The sequence below is a fragment of the Temnothorax curvispinosus genome, unplaced genomic scaffold (genome assembly GCF_003070985.1).
Source record: "Temnothorax curvispinosus isolate PA1 unplaced genomic scaffold, ASM307098v1 QBEX01012938.1, whole genome shotgun sequence".
Lineage (NCBI taxonomy): Eukaryota > Metazoa > Arthropoda > Insecta > Hymenoptera > Formicidae > Temnothorax > Temnothorax curvispinosus.
The window spans coordinates 69122-90814 of record NW_020222718.1 but is presented as its reverse complement, the minus strand read 5'-3'; the positions used below and the strand labels follow the sequence as shown (position 1 = coordinate 90814).

The 21693-nt window shown below is 32.8% G+C and overlaps 2 protein-coding genes across 9 annotated transcripts; both read left to right on the top strand.

Annotated features, from left to right (window-relative positions):
• The first annotated feature begins 60 nt into the window (after positions 1-60).
• Positions 61-7771, top strand: LOC112462919 (piwi-like protein Siwi). 4 transcript variants are annotated; one of them, XM_025029001.1, is made up of 14 exons: positions 61-630; positions 756-942; positions 1964-2069; positions 2292-2435; positions 2816-2845; positions 3081-3141; positions 3328-3459; positions 3583-3791; positions 3877-4062; positions 4147-4317; positions 4677-4956; positions 5080-5423; positions 5547-5955; positions 6142-7771. In XM_025029001.1, exons 4-14 carry the CDS (start codon positions 2340-2342, stop codon positions 6780-6782), a joined length of 2559 nt encoding a protein of 852 aa, XP_024884769.1. In that variant the 5' UTR covers positions 61-630; positions 756-942; positions 1964-2069; positions 2292-2339; the 3' UTR covers positions 6783-7771. The 4 variants fall into 4 exon arrangements, with proteins under 4 accessions (XP_024884769.1, XP_024884770.1, XP_024884771.1 ...); XM_025029002.1 differs by lacking the exon at positions 756-942; XM_025029003.1 differs by lacking the exon at positions 1964-2069.
• A 2051-nt stretch (positions 7772-9822) lies between these two features.
• Positions 9823-17675, top strand: LOC112462915 (serine/threonine-protein phosphatase 4 regulatory subunit 4-like). 5 transcript variants are annotated; one of them, XM_025028985.1, is made up of 16 exons: positions 9823-10291; positions 11200-11450; positions 11575-11648; positions 11934-12040; positions 12305-12534; positions 12661-12783; positions 12963-13066; positions 13181-13372; positions 13456-13614; positions 13690-13872; positions 13948-14394; positions 14463-14577; positions 15088-15127; positions 15250-15323; positions 15583-15628; positions 15872-17675. In XM_025028985.1, exons 1-16 carry the CDS (start codon positions 10245-10247, stop codon positions 17301-17303), a joined length of 3624 nt encoding a protein of 1207 aa, XP_024884753.1. In that variant the 5' UTR covers positions 9823-10244; the 3' UTR covers positions 17304-17675. The 5 variants fall into 5 exon arrangements, with proteins under 5 accessions (XP_024884753.1, XP_024884755.1, XP_024884756.1 ...); XM_025028987.1 differs by having other exon boundaries at positions 9825-10291; positions 15250-15263; XM_025028988.1 differs by having other exon boundaries at positions 9826-10291; positions 16343-17675.
• Positions 17676-21693: the final 4018 nt, after the last annotated feature.

The following is a 21693-nucleotide window of genomic DNA, read 5'->3' as shown; positions in this document are numbered from 1 at the left end:
CGTATATTCACAGTTTCAAGAAAATCCTAAGAAAATCGATTTTCTCTCGTATAAGGACGAGAGAACGTCCTTTAACAGTTGCTACGTGCCGGAGGGGTGCGTTGTTCACGACCGAGAATGCCGCACGCCGATTGGTGGTTTCGAATCGCGCTCACCGCGCGTTACCGTCGCGATTGCGATCTCGCCGCGCGCGACAGACTCCTTTTGTCGCGCGTCCCGCGGTTTCTCGCGACGCCTTGAGGCCCCCCGCGAATCTCGAATCGGCGAGGTCGAGGCGGCATCGTCGCGGCAGCGTCCATCGATCCGGCTCAGTCGTCGATCGTCCACGCGTCACCCCGCACCGTTCGAACGCGACCAATCGTGCGTCGCTTGCGCGTTACTCGACCGGCGATTGGTTAGGTGAGGCTTGTGTCGCGTTGAGGGGCTATCCGTGACGCTGTTTACCACACCGACCACACGGGCCATCGATGCACGCTCACGCTGGGACCACCCGTTTTCTTTTGAACGCTCAAACGTGTCGCACGAGCCGACCCGGCCGGTTGTGGTCTGTGGAAATTTTGTGTCGCCCGGAGCATCGAAAAATAATCGGATCCGAGCCCGTGGCCGGAAATAACAAGGAGGAATCGCAAGGTAAATGTTATGGGACGGCGTGGTAGGGGCGGTGGGGCGAGGTGGAATATTTACTGGGATAGAGACGTTTAACGCGTGGTCCTGGTTCGTCATATTTACATGCGTACCAATTTCCCACACGCCAGTTCGATCCCGGCGACGCGCAAAGGGACCGATTGTTATCGAGCCTATACGTGACTAAGTACGAGGAGAATTTTATAAGAGGAAGGGCATCTCGCTCGGTTTCCCGAATCCATTCCGATCGTGGAGACGAGCGTGGAAGCGAGAAATTGGGATAAATCTCGTAACGTGATCGTCGCGCGCGCGTGAAAAGTAAGGTGATACATATCAGGACTGTTCTTTTTCGGCTGAACTTTTTGCACGGTTCGTCTTGCCTCTTCTTCTTTTCGCGTTGGAGAGAAAGAGAGAATAGATGAAACGTGCAAGACACCGGAAGAAGTTTATATGAGAAGAACAGGCCTGTAGCTAGAAGGTTCTTCGTCATAGCGTCCTTTTTTTCTTTGCATACGCAGCAGTTTGTGTACACACACGTGTATATATATATATATATATATTCCGTTGCGGGGTAAGCATAAGTAAATTGTAAGAATGAGAGATGTTTATAGTTCTTTCAATTGCGTTGTAAGACCTGTTGAAACACTGGAGATATATCGTTTCGTGAAAACTTATGGAATATCGAATAATTGGACGACAGAAATATAAATCGCGATAGTCTAGCATAAAATTAATTATGTTAATTTCGATCAATATTGATGAACTTTGATCTCGGTTTAGCTTACTTTTCGTTTTTTTTTACTAATTTTAGGAATTAGTAAGATGAGAATTGATTGTTATATGTAATTTATTTGTTATACGGATTCCACATATATATATACATATATATATACATATATATATGTGTGTGTGTGTGTGTGTGTGTGTGTGTGTGTGTGTGTGTGTGTGTGTGTGTGGAGTCCATATATATATATATTTATATAAACATGTGTCACGGTAAATGTTTTAATTCAGTAAATGTATATACTTACTAGTCAATATATGACATACTGACATACATATTGATAATATAATATATAAGTACAGCAGAAAAATATTATGAATTACATTGATACATTAACATATATGATGCACAATTTTTTGGCTATAATTATATATTATATATTATATATTATATTATCAATAGATATGTATGTGCACATATATATACATATACATATTGACTAATAAATATGTACATTTACTATGCATATATAAAATAATTTAATAATTTAATAAGTTTAAAATTACTATTACTACTTGCTGTCTTACTTACTACTAATAGTAATTCAATTTACAGTAAATTTCAACAAATAGTGTAAATTGGTTGATAATTAGTGAAAGTAGACTTTCAAGTAGAAGAAAATAACAAGTGGCATCTGTATAAGGAATAAGTACTATAAAGTGTAAGTTAAATAGAGAGTAAAGTTAATCAGCATTGGTAGAAATCAACATTAGCAGTCTTCAGCTGAACCACAATTGCAAAGTCCATGTCTCCTTGTGATTCTCGCGATACCTAAACACAAATGTGATATAAAATTGTGGCAAAATATTTTTCTCAAATAAATTCTGCTTATTTTAAATATTACCATTGATAGATTGTATAACGAAATAGAATAATTTTTCAGAGACGCCCAACATTGTTAATTGCAATTTTCAACCATTAAATCATAAAGATGTCCAAGCAAGAGAAAAACAGAGGTTATGATTCCTCAGAACCATCGACCAGTAGTGGATATCGCAGGAAACCGTACGACAGAACTTCAGAATCAGTAAGTGGAAACTGAAAAATAAACAGACGTCTTTCCCGAAACATTTAAGCTGAAAACAATAGAGATAAAACAAAATTGTGAAATAGCTTATTATGGCATAACTCTTCTTGTGTTTTTAAAATTTCTTTCCAAATGTTCAAAAACCACTTCTTTTTTTTTTCTCATTGTGATGATACATGTAATTGTTATTTCGAGAACTCTTGCTAAGATTTTTACAGAAAACTGTCTTTCTGAATGTAATTTGATATATAGTAAAAATTTTCAAATTTTTAAAGGAATTTTTTATGTTATTATTCTTGATCCTTGCTTATAGATTAGACCCATTGTACAATTGTACTTTGTACACTTTGTAATTGAATATATTTTTTTGCTTCTTACAGGATCGTTCATCAGTGAGAGGAATAGTCAAGGTTGGTAAGATTTACAATATTTAAATTTTTAGTGTAATATATAAATTATATCGTTTTGTTTGATATATTTAAAACATATCCATGTATATAGAAATCTGTTATTCCAAGAATTTTGCATATAATACTTATTATATAATACTTATTCTTTCTAACGAGAAATTTAGATTTATTAATGCATATTTATAAAATTAAATTTAAAAATTTATAAGAATGTAATAAATATGTTATTCTATAGCAACAGAGTATCAAACGGGAAGCTTCTCCCTCTGCGTTCTCGGAGTCAATGGAAACTGCGAGTAAGTTTTTTTGTAGAAGTCTTTATTATATATTTTTATTATTCAATTTTTTTAAATTATTGATTTATCAACATATATTTTAATAATAAGCTATAAAGGATGTAAGAGATTTTTATATTATTTAGAAACAAGAAAAGTATAATAAATTTAAATTAGTGGTTAAAGTTTTTTATGTATAATTTAAAGGTGATGTCAAGAGCGAAATTAAAAGTGAAGTTAAAAGCGAAAGTGATGATGCATCGCAAAGAGGGTCACGTGGCCGACGTAAGATGGAAGCTATTTTTGTTAGCAGACCAAGTACCTTGGTGACTAAAAAAGGTCAGTATAAAATCTTAATGTGTTATGAAGTTACAGCATGTATCTATATATTACAACGTATGTAAATACGGCAAAAGGCAAATAACACGATTTTTATAACACTTAATTTCTATCAATTTACAGGTACTTCTGGGACACCAAAAATGCTGCTAACAAATCACTTCAGATTGCCCACAGTACCCAATTGGTGTCTTTATAAATATCGAGTCGATTTCGAACCCGACGAAGAGCGTACACATATTCGCAAAGGCATGCTTAGACTTCATAAAGAGAAAGTTGGTCCATATATTTTTGATGGTACCCTCTTGTATACAAGTACCCGTTTACCAGATGTAAGTATATCAGTACATTTCATACTGCTGTACAAGCAGGTATGCGCGGCTAAGCATTTTTACAAGTACGTATGAAAAATTTCAGAAAATGGAACTGATGTCAACGAGACAATCCGATAATGCACCTATCAAGATTATTATATGTTTAGTTGGAAATATGACGCCGGATGATCCGTACTATAATGTCATTTTTAACATAATAATGAGAAAGTGCTTGGAATATTTGAAATTGCAATTGGTGGGCCGTGACTATTATGACGCTAGAAATAAAGTTAGTATAAAATTTATATGGATATTCTGTATTTTATTAAATGGAAAATTTAACAATTATAATAATGATTGTACTTTCATGTAGGTTTGTGTAAATCAACACAAATTGGAATTGTGGCCTGGATATATTACATCCATTAGACAATATGAACACGACATTCTACTGTGCGCCGAAATATCACATAAAGTGATGCGTCAAGATTCTCTGTTGCACATGTTAATGGATATCAAGAATCGCAGTAGTAAGGACTATAGAGTAAGATATTAATTTTTATTTGTATATTTAGCATTTTTATCATTTAGCATTTATTTAAAAAGTAATATAGAATATAATATAATTTAAATATGTGTGGCATACTTCATGCACGAGTAATTAAATTAAAAATCGTGTTCTTTACATTTGTCACTGTCACATAATAAGATATTAGAAAATATTAAAGATTTTTTAACATTTTTTTTTTACATTTATATTTTCGATTTTATTTTTATAATTTCGAAAATTTTTTGAAATTTAACGCAAAACTTTCTGCTTAAAGTTGGTACTTGGTACAGATTATACATTAGTATATTATATTACATGTTTATTCTAAAAATAAGAATTATATGCATTTTTAGACAGAGTTCGGTCACGCTGTAGTTGGAATGATGGTACTTACGGATTATAATAATCTTACATATCGTATTAACGATGTGGATTTTAATGCGAGTCCTTCCTCGAAATTTTCTATGAAAACTGGTGTAGAAGTGTCTTATCAAGATTACTACTGGAACAAATACCAGATTAAAATACACAACGTCACCCAACCAATGTTAGTAACGAGAAATAAGCCAAAACAACGAAACGCAGGTCCAGGAGACTATGTTTATCTAGTTCCTGAATTATGTCGCCCTACAGGTACTTAATAAATTATTTTTTTTAAATTTAATTTAATAGATATATAATAGATACACTTGTGCTTTGTGTATAAATTTGTGTATATAGATAAATTTTGTACTGACGGAACTTTCTATCTTTCAGGTTTAACTGATACTATGAGAGAGAATTTTCATCTTATGAAAGCATTAGCTGTGCATACTTGTATCTCACCTGAATCTCGTATTGATAAACTGATGAGATTTAATAGCAGACTTCGTCAAGAGCCTAAAGTTATGCAAGAATTTAAGGATTGGGATATGACGTTAGATAGAAATTTACTTGAAGTTCCTGCTCGTGTATTGCCTTCTCAGAAACTTGTATTTGCTAGAGATATGATTAAGTGTGAGAAAGGAGAATGGTCAAGGAGCATGCAAAGACAACAATTATTACAGTGTAAGGAATTGAAAAACTGGGTAATAATTGTACATAGAGGATGTAATATAGAGGTGAATAATTTTCATTAAATGGATATTAAATATATCAAAATAAAATTGTGCGCATATAATTGCATATGTATATACATGGTTTTTAATACGAAATGTTCATTTTAATAATTTAAAATTTTGCAGCCTTTTATAGGTAAATTAATGCAAGTGTCTTCTGGAATATCTTTTATGCTTCGAAGTCCGCATATAAAATTGATAGGCGATGATAGGGCAAGCACATATGCTGAAGTACTTGAGGGAATTCTTAGCCAAAGTACTCCAGATTTAGTGTTCTGCGTGGTGAGCAACAATCGCAGTGATCGTTATGCAGCTATTAAAAAGAAATGTTGTGTGGATAGACCTGTACCATCACAGGTATTTCTACAAAAGAATATAGATGGGAGAAATGTAATGAGTATTGCTACAAAAGTGGCAATACAAATGAACTGTAAGTTGGGCGGAGCTCCTTGGTCTATTGACAATCCTTTAAAAGGATTAATGACTATTGGTTTTGATGTATGTCATGACTCAAACACTAAGGGCAGAGATTATCGTAAGTATTTTTTCAGTATTAATTTTATGCTCCCTTCCGTTTCTATTTTAATATTCTAATAACAATGTAATTGCAATGTTTTATATCACATTGCTTTAATTCATGTTTTTTTAATTTTATTTAATCTATGCAATATTTTTTATGAACTAAGTAAGTGAAATGATTTCACGATTTGTATAATTATAGTGGCTATGGTGGCAACTGTGGATCAAAAGCTGACAAAATATTTCAGTTCTGTTACTTTATATAACAGCAGTGAAGATCTTGCGGACCAACTCTGCGTAAGTGTGCGCAAGGCTGTGATGGCTTATCGCTCTTATAACAGAGCTTTACCCATGTATATTGTAATTTATCGTGACGGTGTCAGCGAAGGTCAGATTCAAAATGTTTACGAAATTGAAGTTCAAAGTTTGACAAAGAAGCTTGAAGAATTATATTACGGTCCAAATTTTAAAATGATGTTCATCATCGTGACTAAAAAGATTAATATTCGATTGTTCGATTACAAACGTAATCCTCAAATTGGTACTATTGTTGACGATGTTATAACAAATCCGCTTAAGTATGACTTCTTTCTTGTATCGCAACAAGTTAGACAAGGCACAGTTGCGCCTACATCGTACAATGTTATATATGACAATACGGGTTTAGACGCAGAAACGGTACAAACTCTGACTTATAAGTTAACTCATGTATATTACAATTGCTCAAGTACTGTTCGAGTCCCAGCACCTTGTCATTACGCACAGAAGTTATCGATGTTGGTGGGGCGATTTCTTCATCGACCTTCAAGTTCGCAGCTGGAAAATCAGCTGTTTTTCTTATAATAAAAACGATACTAATAACGTTTATTTCAATAAGTTTTTTTTTTTTTTTTCAGTATATGTTATAGATTAATTGAGTATATGCTTAGATTAATTGAGAAAATAAATGTGTTCACGATTTTTTTTTTTTGGTGGGAAACCACGTCAAGTGATTTCCCACTTGATGTACCAAATACTATTCCAAATAAGTATTTCTAAAAGTTAATCCCAAATAAAATAAACTAAGCACATGGTACAAATTGCAATATTTTTTTTTTTTTACATTTAACATTTTACGATTTAGAATAAGATGACTGTTTAAATGTTAAATATGATTATATCAAATGGTGTTTATGAATAGCTGGAGATGCATAATTTAGCAGTGTTATAATAGTTTCAAATATTGTAATGATACAATGTACAATTTCAAGAATCTATCGTACTCAAATGTTATTAATAACATTTTATTTATTGCATATATGTATAGCTGTGGAATATTTTTTGAAGATACTTTTATAACATGGTACATATATGTATATGGTACTTCTAACAGGGTAATCAAACAATTGTTATTTTATTAACACTAATTAATAGTTCAAAGTAAAGAAGTGCAAATCAAGTCATTTGATCTCATTTAGTTTTAAGCAGATTGACTAACAATATTGACTACGTAATAACTTCAAAAATTGCTAATATCTTTAATTATTCAGCCATTTGTTAAAATACTACTAGAATACATTTGTTGAAATACTACTAGAATACATTTTTTTATGTTGTTATGAATGATATAATTTCGATATAATATTTAATAAGATCCGTTAAACTTGGTAGATGTGATTATTTTAGCGTGTAGAAGTATATTTGATTTCTACTGTTTATGATATAGTTCAATGTAAACATATACAGATGTGTTTATATGTGATCAATGTAATAAAAGTATTATGTCGACCATACAAGAGTATCATTCGAAGAAACAATGTAACTCAGATAAATATATGCCTAAGATATAAGTAGTTTTAAGATATCAAGTAGATTATTTCACCAACCAATAAACACATTTGATGGAAAACAACTTGGATTAAAAAGTCTGACTTGGAAAGATCATCTCGAGTCAGATTAGAATTTCAATTTTCTTATCAAATGAGATATCATTAATTCGAATTTCTTACTTGTCTTGAAACACACGAGCTTGATTCCTTTTGTAATTTATCAATTATCATTAATTCTTTATCTAATTCTAAATACATAATCACGTATCTTGATGCAAATTACAGTATTAAATGTACCTTAATTTTTGTAATTAAAAAAAAAAGAAAACGTGGTGCCTCCAAGACGCATTCGTTTTAACTTCTTGCGTTTCGATTATGTTTAACGTGAATATATCTTTTGTTCTCAAGAAGGATAATGCGCGTTTAGAAGGTTATACAAAATTATATTAAAAATAAACGGAGTCATATGGACACAGAATCATGGAACTCGAAGAATTTGCGAGTCTTCAATTGGATAAACCGTTACCCGATGTGAGGGTACGTAATGCTTGTTAACGTTTCCATTCCCGTTCGCCTATTTTCACTTGCACGCGCATACATGTAAATTTTGCAAAGCGAACTTCTTACAATCGGTATTCGAGAACTTCTCCTTGATATTAATGTTAAACAAACATCCGTGCGATTCAGTTTCACGCCTCGTCGACCTCATTTAAATATCCTTACTCAGAATGAAGAACAGTTGCGAAAGCACTCCTTGGATGCTAACTTGGAAAGGAGACCTATAGATAGAGCGCTCCATATTCTCTTGTAAGTAGAGATTAAGAATTTAAAATTAATAATATAATCGAACCAACTGACATTAGTGTTTTTAAATAATCCTCTGCTAATTCTGGTATCTGTGATAAATTTTTTTTTTAATTTCTGTTTCCCTCGTTATTGATATTTTCTTCATTGTTGCACGAGTGCAAAAGTTAAGTACGAGCGTTAAAATTATTTGTTAAAAGTTTCTAATGCTCTCTCGAACTCGGCATGCAAAAGCAATTTTATATATACATTGCCTCGACGAGTCGACCTGTTGGGACCTTGATTGGAAATGCATAATTTGCCTGCGATTGCCGAAACAAGGTCGGCATGGCGTTAATTAAATCTCGCGAACATAAGCGTGTTTTCAAGGTAGCGGATATTCTCTGATATAACGACGTACATGCACTCAAGCGATAATTAACGATCCATCAATCATTAAACTTTTGTAAATCTGCAAGAAATTATTGAAATCTTCAAGTTTACGAGTATTTCAATTTTATGATGTACCACAGTTTCGTATTACGATTTCGTATTTCTTTATAAATCTACATAAGAAAACTATTATAAGATAAAGTGCGATTATTGCATTATAACAGGAACGGCTTAATTTCGCACGAAGCAAACGGATACCTTTTTATCTCTTTCCAATTCTTAGAACTAAAAAGAGATAAAAGACAAATTAAACCGAGATTAAAGTACATTGAGAGATTAATTTACTTGCTAGAAATGAACAAGGGATATGCACACGCTAGTGCGCTATATACGTTTATTTTTTTTTCATAGGTGTAAACTTAAAATATCCAAAACTATTGTTAATCGTTCCGTAGCGTCCTGAAAATTGTGCCTGAAAATAAAATTGCATACAAGACGCAATAATAAGTTTCCGATATTTCCGACGGAATTTGTACGTTCAACGATCCATTGAGTCCTGGCAGATTATTCATCGTTTACATATTCATCGTTTACAGACACGCAATAAACATAATTTACATTACACATACAGTAGATGTAAATTATATTTCCGCCCAACCCTGCGGGGACAACATTCGGCGTGCGGATGCTTTTTCCCCGACGCGTCGGGGCCGGCGCATCGGATTGCCCGATGACGCGATCGTTAAATCATCTTTTGTGCCGCGCAGCGGGTTACGCAACCGAGCGCCCCCGGCGCGCGCCATATGCCAGCCGTGTGCAACGTGCATCGCGGTGCATCGCATCCGCGATGCGTCACGGCGACGTGTGCGACGCACCGATGTGCGACGTGCGACCGTTGTACAACGTGCGCGTCTCCTCGCCCGCCCAGTTGAATTGATGCGTGGGCCGCGCTCGTGTCGGTTCGGCGCGGATTCGTGCGCGCTCCAGTCGCGCTGGTACGCAATCCGGCCGCGAGCAGCCGCGAGTGCGGATTGTGATCGATAGGCGCTCGGAGAGAGAAAGAAGGAAAGAAAGAGAGAGAGAGAGAGAAATCGCGGCCTGCGCCCTGCGCCTCGCTCCCCCCGTTCAGTTGTCATTCGCGTTCTCGCGGCGTTCGCGTGTCGCGCGTGCTTCTCTCGTCCGCGCGCGCTGTCAATGAACACGCGCGTGCCAATCGTGCCGTTCGCGTGAGAGGTATCTTTTCCCGGAACCGCGAACCTGATCGATCCCGCCGCGCTCGCTGGCCGCGACGACGAGTCGATGACTAAGATGCGCCTCGAAAATGCTGCAAGAGGGAGATGAAGCCCCGTACGAGATCGCGTCCGATCCGTGAGTACCTCCGCGTTGTTGTTTTTTTTTTATTTCCCACGCGTGCCCTACCCCCCCGTCCCGTCGGTCGATCGTGAGTTTTCACACCCCCTTCGCCGGGAGTCGAGTTTGTTACCCTTCTCGTCCCCCGCGCGCGCGCGCGCGCTCTTTTCTAAAAATAGCCGCGCGGTCGTTCAAGGAGCGCGCACACGCTGTCCTGTCACAGTTAAGTGCGCTAATTATAGTCCTTTAAAGACGACGTGCCCCGCGCGAGCGTCGTCGCGACGCGCGAACGATGCCAGGATCGCGAACGATTCGCGAAACTCGCCGTGGATATTTAGGTTAACCACACACGCCGCGCGGCTGTCTCTCCCGTAAATTATATTGTGTGTACCTTGGCGCGTGGTATACGGGGTGTGCCGAAAGTCGGACCTGACGGACAATTTGTTATATAAGTTTTTTTGTTCGATGTTTGAGTTGCCTGACCCGTGTAAACGTCTGGAATCACGAAACTTGCTTTACTTGATAATCCAAACATTTTTCTGTGTCTCTGAAACGAACGGGTGATTCACCAAGTTTTGTAATTGATTGGAGGCCCGTCGGGATGCTTGGAATTAAACTCTCGCAAACGACTGAATGTGTTGGCGTGGCATAAGAACTCTGTTTTTGTCTTTCGTTAATTCAGACGTGTCACGGTACAACAACGTGACAAAAGTATTGATTAATTAAATGTGATTGATATACGCTGCCTGAGACTTTTGGTACATATTATATGTATGTGTACATTAATTTGTTTGAAAGTATAGTAATGAGAATAGTAATTTCACGTGTCATGTAAATGAGAAAGCGATCAGAAAAGGCTACGGATGAATGACAGCTGTGTTGGTTCTTAAGAAAGCACATTGACATTTTTTTCTTTTTTTTCACAGGAAGGGAGATGAGATCCAGAAACTTAGTGTTATACAAAGTTTACCAAGTCTTCTAGCTACCGACACGCAATCATGTATGTCTCGAGTGGTACCTAAGATGCAGCAGTCTCTGGCTACTGCGTCAACCGAGTTTCACATAGCAGCGTCATCCACATTCAAAACTATTTTAGAACAAAAATTAGTCAGCCATAATGTTTTTAGTCAGACATTCCTTCAAAGCATATTAAATTCTTTAGAGAGCCGCGACCCAGGTAAACATATTTTATTTTTAATAATTGTTACCTTAGAATGCAGTATTTTGTAGTTAAAAGTTGAATATTTGCCTGTTATCGCAATATCTGTCTCTAACTCTTGTTGTATGTGTCTATGTTAAAGTTATCTGTCATGCATGGTTGGAGACCTTACTGGATGTGATAGAATTACTGCCGGTAGAAGTCATAAGAGCACAGGTTTGTAAAGGCAATTTAAAAAAATTGACATACTTAGCAATCTGTTTAAATAGATAGATGGAAAAGAAAACAATTCTTTCATTTATTTAGTACATATTGACAGAAACCAAATCTGAAGAAACTAATGATATAAATAAAATACAAATCAAGTGTTTGCAAATAGAAACTTAAAAAGAAAGTATTATATATGTACTATAGATCAATGTTTGAGATATTAAATCGCTGTGAATGTAACAACATAGCACTCTTTTGGATGGATGGTAACAAGAACACTCTCACATACAGATTCTTCCATTGACTATAAGTAAGGGACAATTGTCACAACCTATCTACTCCAGGATAACGTGCAGCAGGTTATTGGGAAAGATTTGTACACGATTTGATTCTGCTATGTGAGTATTCAAATATACAATTGTTTTCATAAATTTATGTATAATAAAATCTTGATGTATTTAGTTATTCAAAATTATTCAATAACATTTAGTTAATAGCAGAACTAATTTAGATCATTGACCAGACAATTGCCTATTATACTTTTGTGATGTAGAAGAAATATTTAAACCAAAAATCTATATAAAATATTTAAATAATTTATAATTCATTTTTTATACATTCTATGTAATAAATAAGTGTACTATTATTAAAATTATTATCAGGATACAGAAGGAAGTTCTACCAACGGTGCACTCCCTTTGTCAGGATGTAAGCAGTGAAGTGCGAGCTAGTATCTGTTTGCAGCTACGTTTTGTTGCGGAAGGTCTCGGTGCTGAATCTGTAAAACCTGCTTTACTACCATCTCTTGTAGAATTAGCAAGTGACGAAGAAAGCAGTGTAAGATACGCCTCTGTACAGACAATAGTGTATTTACTACCTCATCTTCAGGAAGGTGAGTAATTATATATTTTGGAGCAATTTTATGTTTTAATAGCATAAAAATTGCGTAAACACGATAACACACTTGACACAAATCAAGTAGCGAAAAGAAATTAATTTGAACATAAATTGTTCACAGATACAATAAAAAATATAATAGCCCCACTTATTAAGAAGCTATGTGAAAATGCAGCTAAATCGGAAGATAATGTGATATGTATAATAGCGCAAGAGCTGGGAAAACTTGTACTTGGCCTAGAAAGTAAGAAGTAACCCTTGTATAGGGGAGAGGGGGGCACTGTAGGATACTTTTTTTCTTAAAGCTCATATCTTTTTCAATTTGCCTAAAATGCATCCTTCTCCCTTATATATTGACAGCACTATGTACTTAAATATTTAAATGATAAGAATGGCATATGTATGTAATGAATATATTTTCAGAGTGTTTATCAATGTTCGAGAAAGCATGGTTCATAAATTACTTTCAACAACTTGCACAAATGGGAATACCATCACTGAAAAAAGAGAAACCACACTTTACGTTTGTAAGTATATATATATATTATAAATTATAAAATAAGTATATGTACATTTATACATCTACAACTATTTGTCTGTAAAATATCCATTAGAAATAATTTATTATTTTAATTTCGTAGATTAGCAGCAATCCTACACAGGATGAAAGATATGTCGAATGCAGAAGACATTGTGCATTTAATTTGCCAGCAATGTTTATTTTCGTATCAGGCTCTTCGGAGGATGTAGATGCAATACTTACAACATTTGATGCACTGACAAGTGATCATTATTATATGGTTCGAAAAACCGTTGCGTGTGGAATTCACGAAGTAAGATTAAATACACTTATTAAATTATAACCATGTGTAATAAAACTATATGTATGTATAATAAAACAATCATTTTTTTGTAGGTGTCAAAGGTCCTAGGGCCGAAAAGTGCACGGATAAAAGGAAATTTAATAAAATTGCTAAAAGATGATTCCGAGGAAGTGCTGCAGGGTTTAATTCCTCATATAGGATTAACGTTGGAATGCTTAGCCGAAAGTCAAGCTCTTGGAACAGATAGAATGGTAATTTAATTTTATCATATAGTTTGTAATTCAAAATAAGTTCCAGTTTTTAAGATACTGTATTATTCATTGCAGGATTCTTCTTTGATGGAAATAGGTAAAGCTTTATTAAAATGTGAAGCTGAAGTTGCGGGTACACACAATTGGAGGCTGGCATCATTAATGCACGCGCAACTAGAGATTTTACCTAAATGTTTTCCCAGTGATTTTATATACTCGTACTTTATTCCAATGGCTTTCTCCAGAATTTTACATGCAGTAAGTCTATAATTTCATTCTTCTTTAAAATTTTATGGTTTTATTAAATGTGTAGATGTAATTTGAAAATTTCAGCGGCCAATACCGGTACGTCTTGCTGCAGGAACACTTTTTCTTCTCCTTCTACGATACAATATGAAACCCATACAAAGAGCAGAACTGCGTAGTAGAATCTTTACAGATTTAGCCAATAATCCTGATTGTTACGTGAGAATGATGTTTGTTCGTATGATGGTCGAAGCACTGGAAATTTTTTCTTCTGTATATTTTAAAGAACATTTCTTCATTGTTTTATTGAATCTGGCTGAAGATCCGATAGCTAATATAAGAATGAAAGTAGTATCTCTACTGCCACAATTGAAAAATCAGTTGTGGATGCCGACCGATAAGAAATTACTGACATCATTGGAGTCGGTCGTGAGACATTTGATCAACAACGAAAAGGATAGAGACGTACTATTTATTTTAAAGAGCGTTACACAGAAGTTAGATGAGATGGATGTCAAGTACGAGGGCCAGAGTGTAAGCAACTTGATGAATATACAATTTATAGGAGAGATATCTTTTTCTGAATACAATGTTTTGTATAGTTAACAACGAAGCTTACCAGACAAGATGTGGAAGATGCCAAAAAGTTGGAAGAAGAAAAGAAGTTGTCGGGAATAGGTGCAGGAAAACCAGGAAGTGGAACTATAGTAAAGAAAGGTATTATTAAATATATGTTATCAGTGATGTGTTTGATGTCTGTTATCTTTATTGATTAAACATTATTAAGTGAAAATATTAGTAAATTACATATGATTAGATAGAGAGATTCTTAACTAATTACGAAATATGACCATGCTCGTACAAATATATCATCAATTACATAATTTATGTTTTGAATTGCGGAATATATTTTATTTGATTATATACAATTTGTTCATTATTTAATAGCAATAAGTGTTCAGAACTTTTTAACTTTTACAAGCAATTAAAAATGAGTGCGTTCCGGCAAGACACCACTACTGAAACGTTACAGTTTTTTCAAGCTTTTTTGCTATATTTTGTAGCGCTATTCTATAGTTAGCGTTACTGATTATTGGCTGTGTAGCGCTACGGTGGCGTTTCAGTAGCGGTGTCTTGCCGGAACGCACTCAATGTTTAATGATGATATTAATCAGAAAAAACTGAATATTTACTAAGAATTGAAATAACTGAATAATATTTGTTTAGGTTGGACAAGAACAGGAACTGATAGTTCTACAAGAGGATTGTAAGTTGAATTTAAATTATATATATTAAATTATTAAATAATAATAACATCGAATCTGTTCTCGGATTATTATATATTATTAAAGCTTTTATTAAATAAAGCTATGCAAATTTATGTTCCAGATCACAGTCAAAAGGTGAGCATTTAATGAAGAATAAGGAAGCATTACATGAAACAAAATCATTACTAATTAAATGTAAGCAACTCATATTATTTAATGATAACAGAAGTTGAGAAGCGGAAATTCGTATCCAAGTAATCCTGTCATCTGTCTTGCAAGTCCAAGCCATTTTTAAAAGTACAAAATTGTTAGCGATTGAAGAAAGTAATTAGTTAATCGGATTTTAACTAATGCTAATCAGAACTTAATTGAATAAAAAAAAGAAAATATGAGATTATTTGTAGCAGCTATTAATAATTATTAATTGTCCTAATAAAATAATGATGTCTTACAGATGGAACTACATCTTCGCGTCAAGCAATCGAAAGCTTAAAAACGAGGTAAGGAGGATTTAACTTGGAAAAGAAATACTTCAGAAGAGTATAAAACTAATGCATGTTTAAAGATAACATAATTAGTTTTATGTGCTTAAATTAAAATTTTACAACTGCTTAATGAATATTTTGGACAGCTAAATATACTTATTGTTATTTAAAGACTTTTTATCAATATGTGCTAAAGTATGAATGAGTGTTTTGTTAACTCTAACTAATTTTAAGTTATGTCTGCTTTATATTTAACAGAATCCAACTAACACATCCTTGGGAAAAAGTAGGGCATGTCAACTCGCATACTAATACATCGCATTTTGACTTTGTGAATGGATCATCTAATGATTATATTACGCCTAAGCCGCAATGTAGCTGCTCCAAGTTAGCAGTATTCCAGGCTCTCCTGACATTGCCGGATGCTTGTGAACAAGAGTATGAAAGCGACTCCCAATACCGTTCATATTACGATACCGACAACGACCACGCAAAGTTTAGAAAACAGTCAGTCCAAGCGAACGAATATAGTCCTTCCGCTTTTACCAAATCTTTTTTTCTGTCGCTTGTAAAAGAGAATAAGCAAGAGCCGCAGCAACATTCCGTACCTACACGGGACTATCCGCATGAATTTTCTACTAACATTAGTGGCAAGGATAGAGCTCCGAACTTCGCCGCTTTAAGGGCACTAACAAACGCAGCTCACTATAATTCCTGTTGGGCTTTTAGCTCCATGCCGGAAATGTCCGTGATGCAGTCAGACGATGAATTCCTGGTAGACGCTGGTATTAGGATACCCACCCAATTCTCCGTTTCTCAAAGTACGTCAAAAATTCCGCATTTGCAAGATTTTATTGCTACAAGGAGGCAACTGAATACTACGATTCGGCCTAGACGGAGCAGCGTGAATTTCGATAAGGGGAAATTTAAGAGACATTCCTCCGTTGAATACGAAGATTGTATGAAACGTGGAACTAGTGAGAGTGACTCGTTGAGAAGCACATCAATTTCGATAGATTATGAAGAGGGCTTGCGACAACGCAACATGGTGAAGGAGAATTTGAGTGACCAGCACCTGTCCAAGACCGATGCGAGGACTAAAAGGTACTCCGCTCCGCACGGAAGAACTAGATTCGGGTGGGACTCTAGCCAGGACAGATCTCTAGACGAGAAATTGAAAAGAAATTCTTTGATACTGGATAAAGACAAATTAAAGTTTACTAACTCTAAATGCGCGCTGGATCGAACCAAACGTCATTCCACGAATTTCAGTTTGAAGCTTCCCGATACTAAAGAAACGAAGCAGATCGTGAAGCGTCACAGTCTGGAAGATCATACCACGGTACGTCGTGCTGTAAAAGGATATTTTTCAACACTGGATGTAAATCATAATCAGGGTCTTAGTAAAATCCCTTTGAGAAATGTTGAATCTCGTAGCAGGACCGCGCCTGCTACCAGAGCATCTAGCCCTGTACACGTAGAATCGCGATTAAGATTTGACATTGAGAACTGTGATGATTCTCGTAGTTCTGCTAATGACAGACATTTGAATAGATTTAGCTCGAGTGACGAAGAGATCGACAAATTATGTAGGATGCTATTATATTCTCAAACGGCACATAGTAGTACAGGAATAACATCAAGAAGTAGGGAAAGATATCCTGTTCACTTGTTGATGAAAAAACTATGAAAAGTATAGTTCTGTTACGTATCACATAATTTCTACAACTCTTCCACAACAACATTTAGCGACTATATACGATGAGCTTTGTATGCAGCTTTAAATTTTCAATAAGAGGTCTAAGCTGATTGAAAATTATACGTAACAATTTCTTTGGAGTTTTTTCTTATTTAAGCGAAGCTTATGATTCAGTATAAATTTGATTAGCAAAATTTTATTTTACGTAACGAATTTTTAGTAAACATATGACATTGCAATCAAATGTATAATGTTCTCACAGTGTTCAATGCCAATAACATATGGTAGAGCCTATTTTATTTATTTTTAAACCATGTAGTCCACAATATGTATTGCTAATTTTGGTTAAATTTATATATATATATATATTTTTAATAATTTGTTGAGACATAAGATTCCAAAAAATCAAATCTTATAAATGAAATTATCTAGAAAAATTTGGCATAACAATCGTTTTGAGAATGTATACAAATTTTAATTATTGACTAATGAAATTAAATTTAACATGTATAACAATCTTAATATGAATTGTTAACGTATCAATTTTTAACATTACCTCTGATCTACTCCACAAGATATATTTTTATAATTTACTGAATAACGTGGCATTTTTTCTATATCGTGCTTTTTCTATATAATAGTTCGTTTTATTTATATCTCTAGATACAAATAATTATAACTTTTTGTTTTATCAAATTTTATATTATTTAAATTTTTTCTATGCAGTTGATTAGAAATATTAAGAGCGTTATTAAAGCCTTTACATTTTGTCTATTTATTTTTAACTTAAAATTAGACGTAGTTACTTTTACAAGCAGTATTTTAAAGTGTTAATTAGTGCAACAAGATGAGCATTTTATTTTATTAGAATATTTATGTCTTATATAATACTGATTGCCTGTGAAATGGCCCTATGTACTTATACGATAAAATAATTATGTTAATTTAGTATTTTATCGATTGAATCACACACACAAATTATGCTTTTCGTAAAAACATTTTTATGTCTCAGAAGAAGTCATATATTCTGACTTTATATTGAAGATAAAAAGATGCGCGTTTATTTTGAAAGACTGCTTTTTAGATTCTGCGATTAAAAATTATATAAAATGAAAAAAGAGAAGAAACTTTTATTTTACTTAAAAATTGCGTATTTAACGATATTGACCTCCGTCACAATAAGGCTATAAGTTCTAATTGTTAATGACACTAAAAATGGTTATTGTTATGGAACTGGATTATTCTAGAGTTTAGGACAAAATATTATCAAATAAAAATAGATTTTGAGTACTCTAAAAGTTAGTACTAGAGTCTAGTCTGTATAAATATAGTCCATGAAAGGTCTGGAAAGATATAGTCATGATTTGAGAAGAGTATATTTGTTATTTTTTTTCTAATCCATAACTTTTTTTGTATATTTATCTTAATATAGTTACTATTTTCAATAATTATTTAATTTAACGTTAATCATTTAAGTTAATTGTTTATATTTAAAATTGACCAAAGACTATAAGATGGTATGATCTAATACTCTAATAAAAACAGAAATTTCTGTACGAATTACAATGATATGTTTAATATTTAAGAAAAAATGTTTAATTAATTTATGATTTAAAATAAATATTAAATTATATTAGTTACAAACAAAAAATATATACTAAGATATTAATAATTTATACATTGAAAAATACGAACTTTAAGTGTACATACGTTCGGTTTAATTTCAGTTTAGATTGCACAAACCTCAAGTTATGACTATATTTCCCATAAATACGTATGTGTATATATATATATATATGTACATATGCATATGTACTAAGAATATTCCATTAAAAGTAAATATTTTTTAAACAACGTAAAAATTATCGGTTTTTTTTAATTATATTGTTTGTATGAAGATCAAGATAGGTAAATAATATATTTTTTATCTCTTATATTGAGATTTGATCAGCTCTTAATAAAGAAGGTTCTACGTAGCCATGAATTTGAGAACAGAAAATAGAAAATATATTTACATTTTCACTTTACATCTACGAAAATGCATAATGTTTTATCACAGCTTCCTGCGAAGAAGATATATATGTATACATTGTGAATTTAGTACATTTTAAAAGTTTTTTAATTTTAGTTAATAAAAAAGACTTTTAAATGGTACTAAATTTACATATGTACACATATGTATATCGTACTAAATCCACATATGTATACATATATGTATAGCTCACATAACATAATATATATTATGTTATGCAAGTGCCATTGAATTAATTAAACAGTTTATTAACAGAGCATAGAACATTCTCAGTATGGATCACATAGAAGCGGAAAATACGGATTTAAAAGTTTAAGTTTTATATATTTTATTACATTAGTATACATGATAATATAGTAATAAGAGTTTGTATAAATTTAGAATAAGTTCTCTCTTCGGTGACGTTTGTTTAATTATCTACGATTTAATTTTTGTTATATATTGTTATAAGACTTCGTTTTTCGACTATCTTTCGTTGTTTATTTTTTGTATCTGCTAATATAAAATGTGCTACGAAATTAGTCGCAAACAAGATTTATAATGAGTGCTTTTTATTTAGTGACACAAGTCGACTTATTAAATGTTCTGTCTTTACTTATTGAATGTCAAAAAAGATAGAATGACATGTCGACTTGTGTCACTAAATAAAAAGCACTCATTATAAATCTTGTTTGCGACTAATTTCGTAGCACATTTTATATTAGCAGATACAAAAAATAAACAACGAAAGATAGTCGAAAAACGAAGTCTTATAACAATATATAACAAAAATTAAATCGTAGATAATTAAACAAACGTCACCGAAGAGAGAACTTATTCTAAATTTATACAAACTCTTATTACTATATTATCATGTATACTAATGTAATAAAATATATAAAACTTAAACTTTTAAATCCGTATTTTCCGCTTCTATGTGATCCATACTGAGAATGTTCTATGCTCTGTTAATAAACTGTTTAATTAATTCAATGGCACTTGCATAACATAATATATATTATGTTATGTGAGCTATACATATATGTATACATATGTGGATTTAGTACGATATACATATGTGTACATATGTAAATTTAGTACCATTTAAAAGTCTTTTTTATTAACTAAAATTAAAAAACTTTTAAAATGTACTAAATTCACAATGTATACATATATATCTTCTTCGCAGGAAGCTGTGATAAAACATTATGCATTTTCGTAGATGTAAAGTGAAAATGTAAATATATTTTCTATTTTCTGTTCTCAAATTCATGGCTACGTAGAACCTTCTTTATTAAGAGCTGATCAAATCTCAATATAAGAGATAAAAAATATATTATTTACCTATCTTGATCTTCATACAAACAATATAATTAAAAAAAACCGATAATTTTTACGTTGTTTAAAAAATATTTACTTTTAATGGAATATTCTTAGTACATATGCATATGTACATATATATATATATATACACATACGTATTTATGGGAAATATAGTCATAACTTGAGGTTTGTGCAATCTAAACTGAAATTAAACCGAACGTATGTACACTTAAAGTTCGTATTTTTCAATGTATAAATTATTAATATCTTAGTATATATTTTTTGTTTGTAACTAATATAATTTAATATTTATTTTAAATCATAAATTAATTAAACATTTTTTCTTAAATATTAAACATATCATTGTAATTCGTACAGAAATTTCTGTTTTTATTAGAGTATTAGATCATACCATCTTATAGTCTTTGGTCAATTTTAAATATAAACAATTAACTTAAATGATTAACGTTAAATTAAATAATTATTGAAAATAGTAACTATATTAAGATAAATATACAAAAAAAGTTATGGATTAGAAAAAAAATAACAAATATACTCTTCTCAAATCATGACTATATCTTTCCAGACCTTTCATGGACTATATTTATACAGACTAGACTCTAGTACTAACTTTTAGAGTACTCAAAATCTATTTTTATTTGATAATATTTTGTCCTAAACTCTAGAATAATCCAGTTCCATAACAATAACCATTTTTAGTGTCATTAACAATTAGAACTTATAGCCTTATTGTGACGGAGGTCAATATCGTTAAATACGCAATTTTTAAGTAAAATAAAAGTTTCTTCTCTTTTTTCATTTTATATAATTTTTAATCGCAGAATCTAAAAAGCAGTCTTTCAAAATAAACGCGCATCTTTTTATCTTCAATATAAAGTCAGAATATATGACTTCTTCTGAGACATAAAAATGTTTTTACGAAAAGCATAATTTGTGTGTGTGATTCAATCGATAAAATACTAAATTAACATAATTATTTTATCGTATAAGTACATAGGGCCATTTCACAGGCAATCAGTATTATAT

What these genes read in the sequence shown, in the direction of transcription:
- LOC112462919 (XM_025029002.1), top strand. Translation starts at nt 2,340, where the DNA reads ATGTCCAAGCAAGAGAAAAACAGAGGTTATGATTCCTCAGAACCATCG. An exon ending in CAGTGAGAGGAATAGTCAAG is followed by an intron (nt 2,846 to 3,080) that starts GTTGGTAAGATT and finishes GTTATTCTATAG; the next exon opens with CAACAGAGTATCAAACGGGA. An exon ending in ATAGAGGATGTAATATAGAG is followed by an intron (nt 5,424 to 5,546) that starts GTGAATAATTTT and finishes AAAATTTTGCAG; the next exon opens with CCTTTTATAGGTAAATTAAT.
- LOC112462915 (XM_025028985.1), top strand. Translation starts at nt 10,245, where the DNA reads ATGCTGCAAGAGGGAGATGAAGCCCCGTACGAGATCGCGTCCGATCC. An exon ending in TACGAGATCGCGTCCGATCC is followed by an intron (nt 10,292 to 11,199) that starts GTGAGTACCTCC and finishes TTTTTTTCACAG; the next exon opens with GAAGGGAGATGAGATCCAGA. An exon ending in TCAAGTACGAGGGCCAGAGT is followed by an intron (nt 14,395 to 14,462) that starts GTAAGCAACTTG and finishes TGTTTTGTATAG; the next exon opens with TTAACAACGAAGCTTACCAG.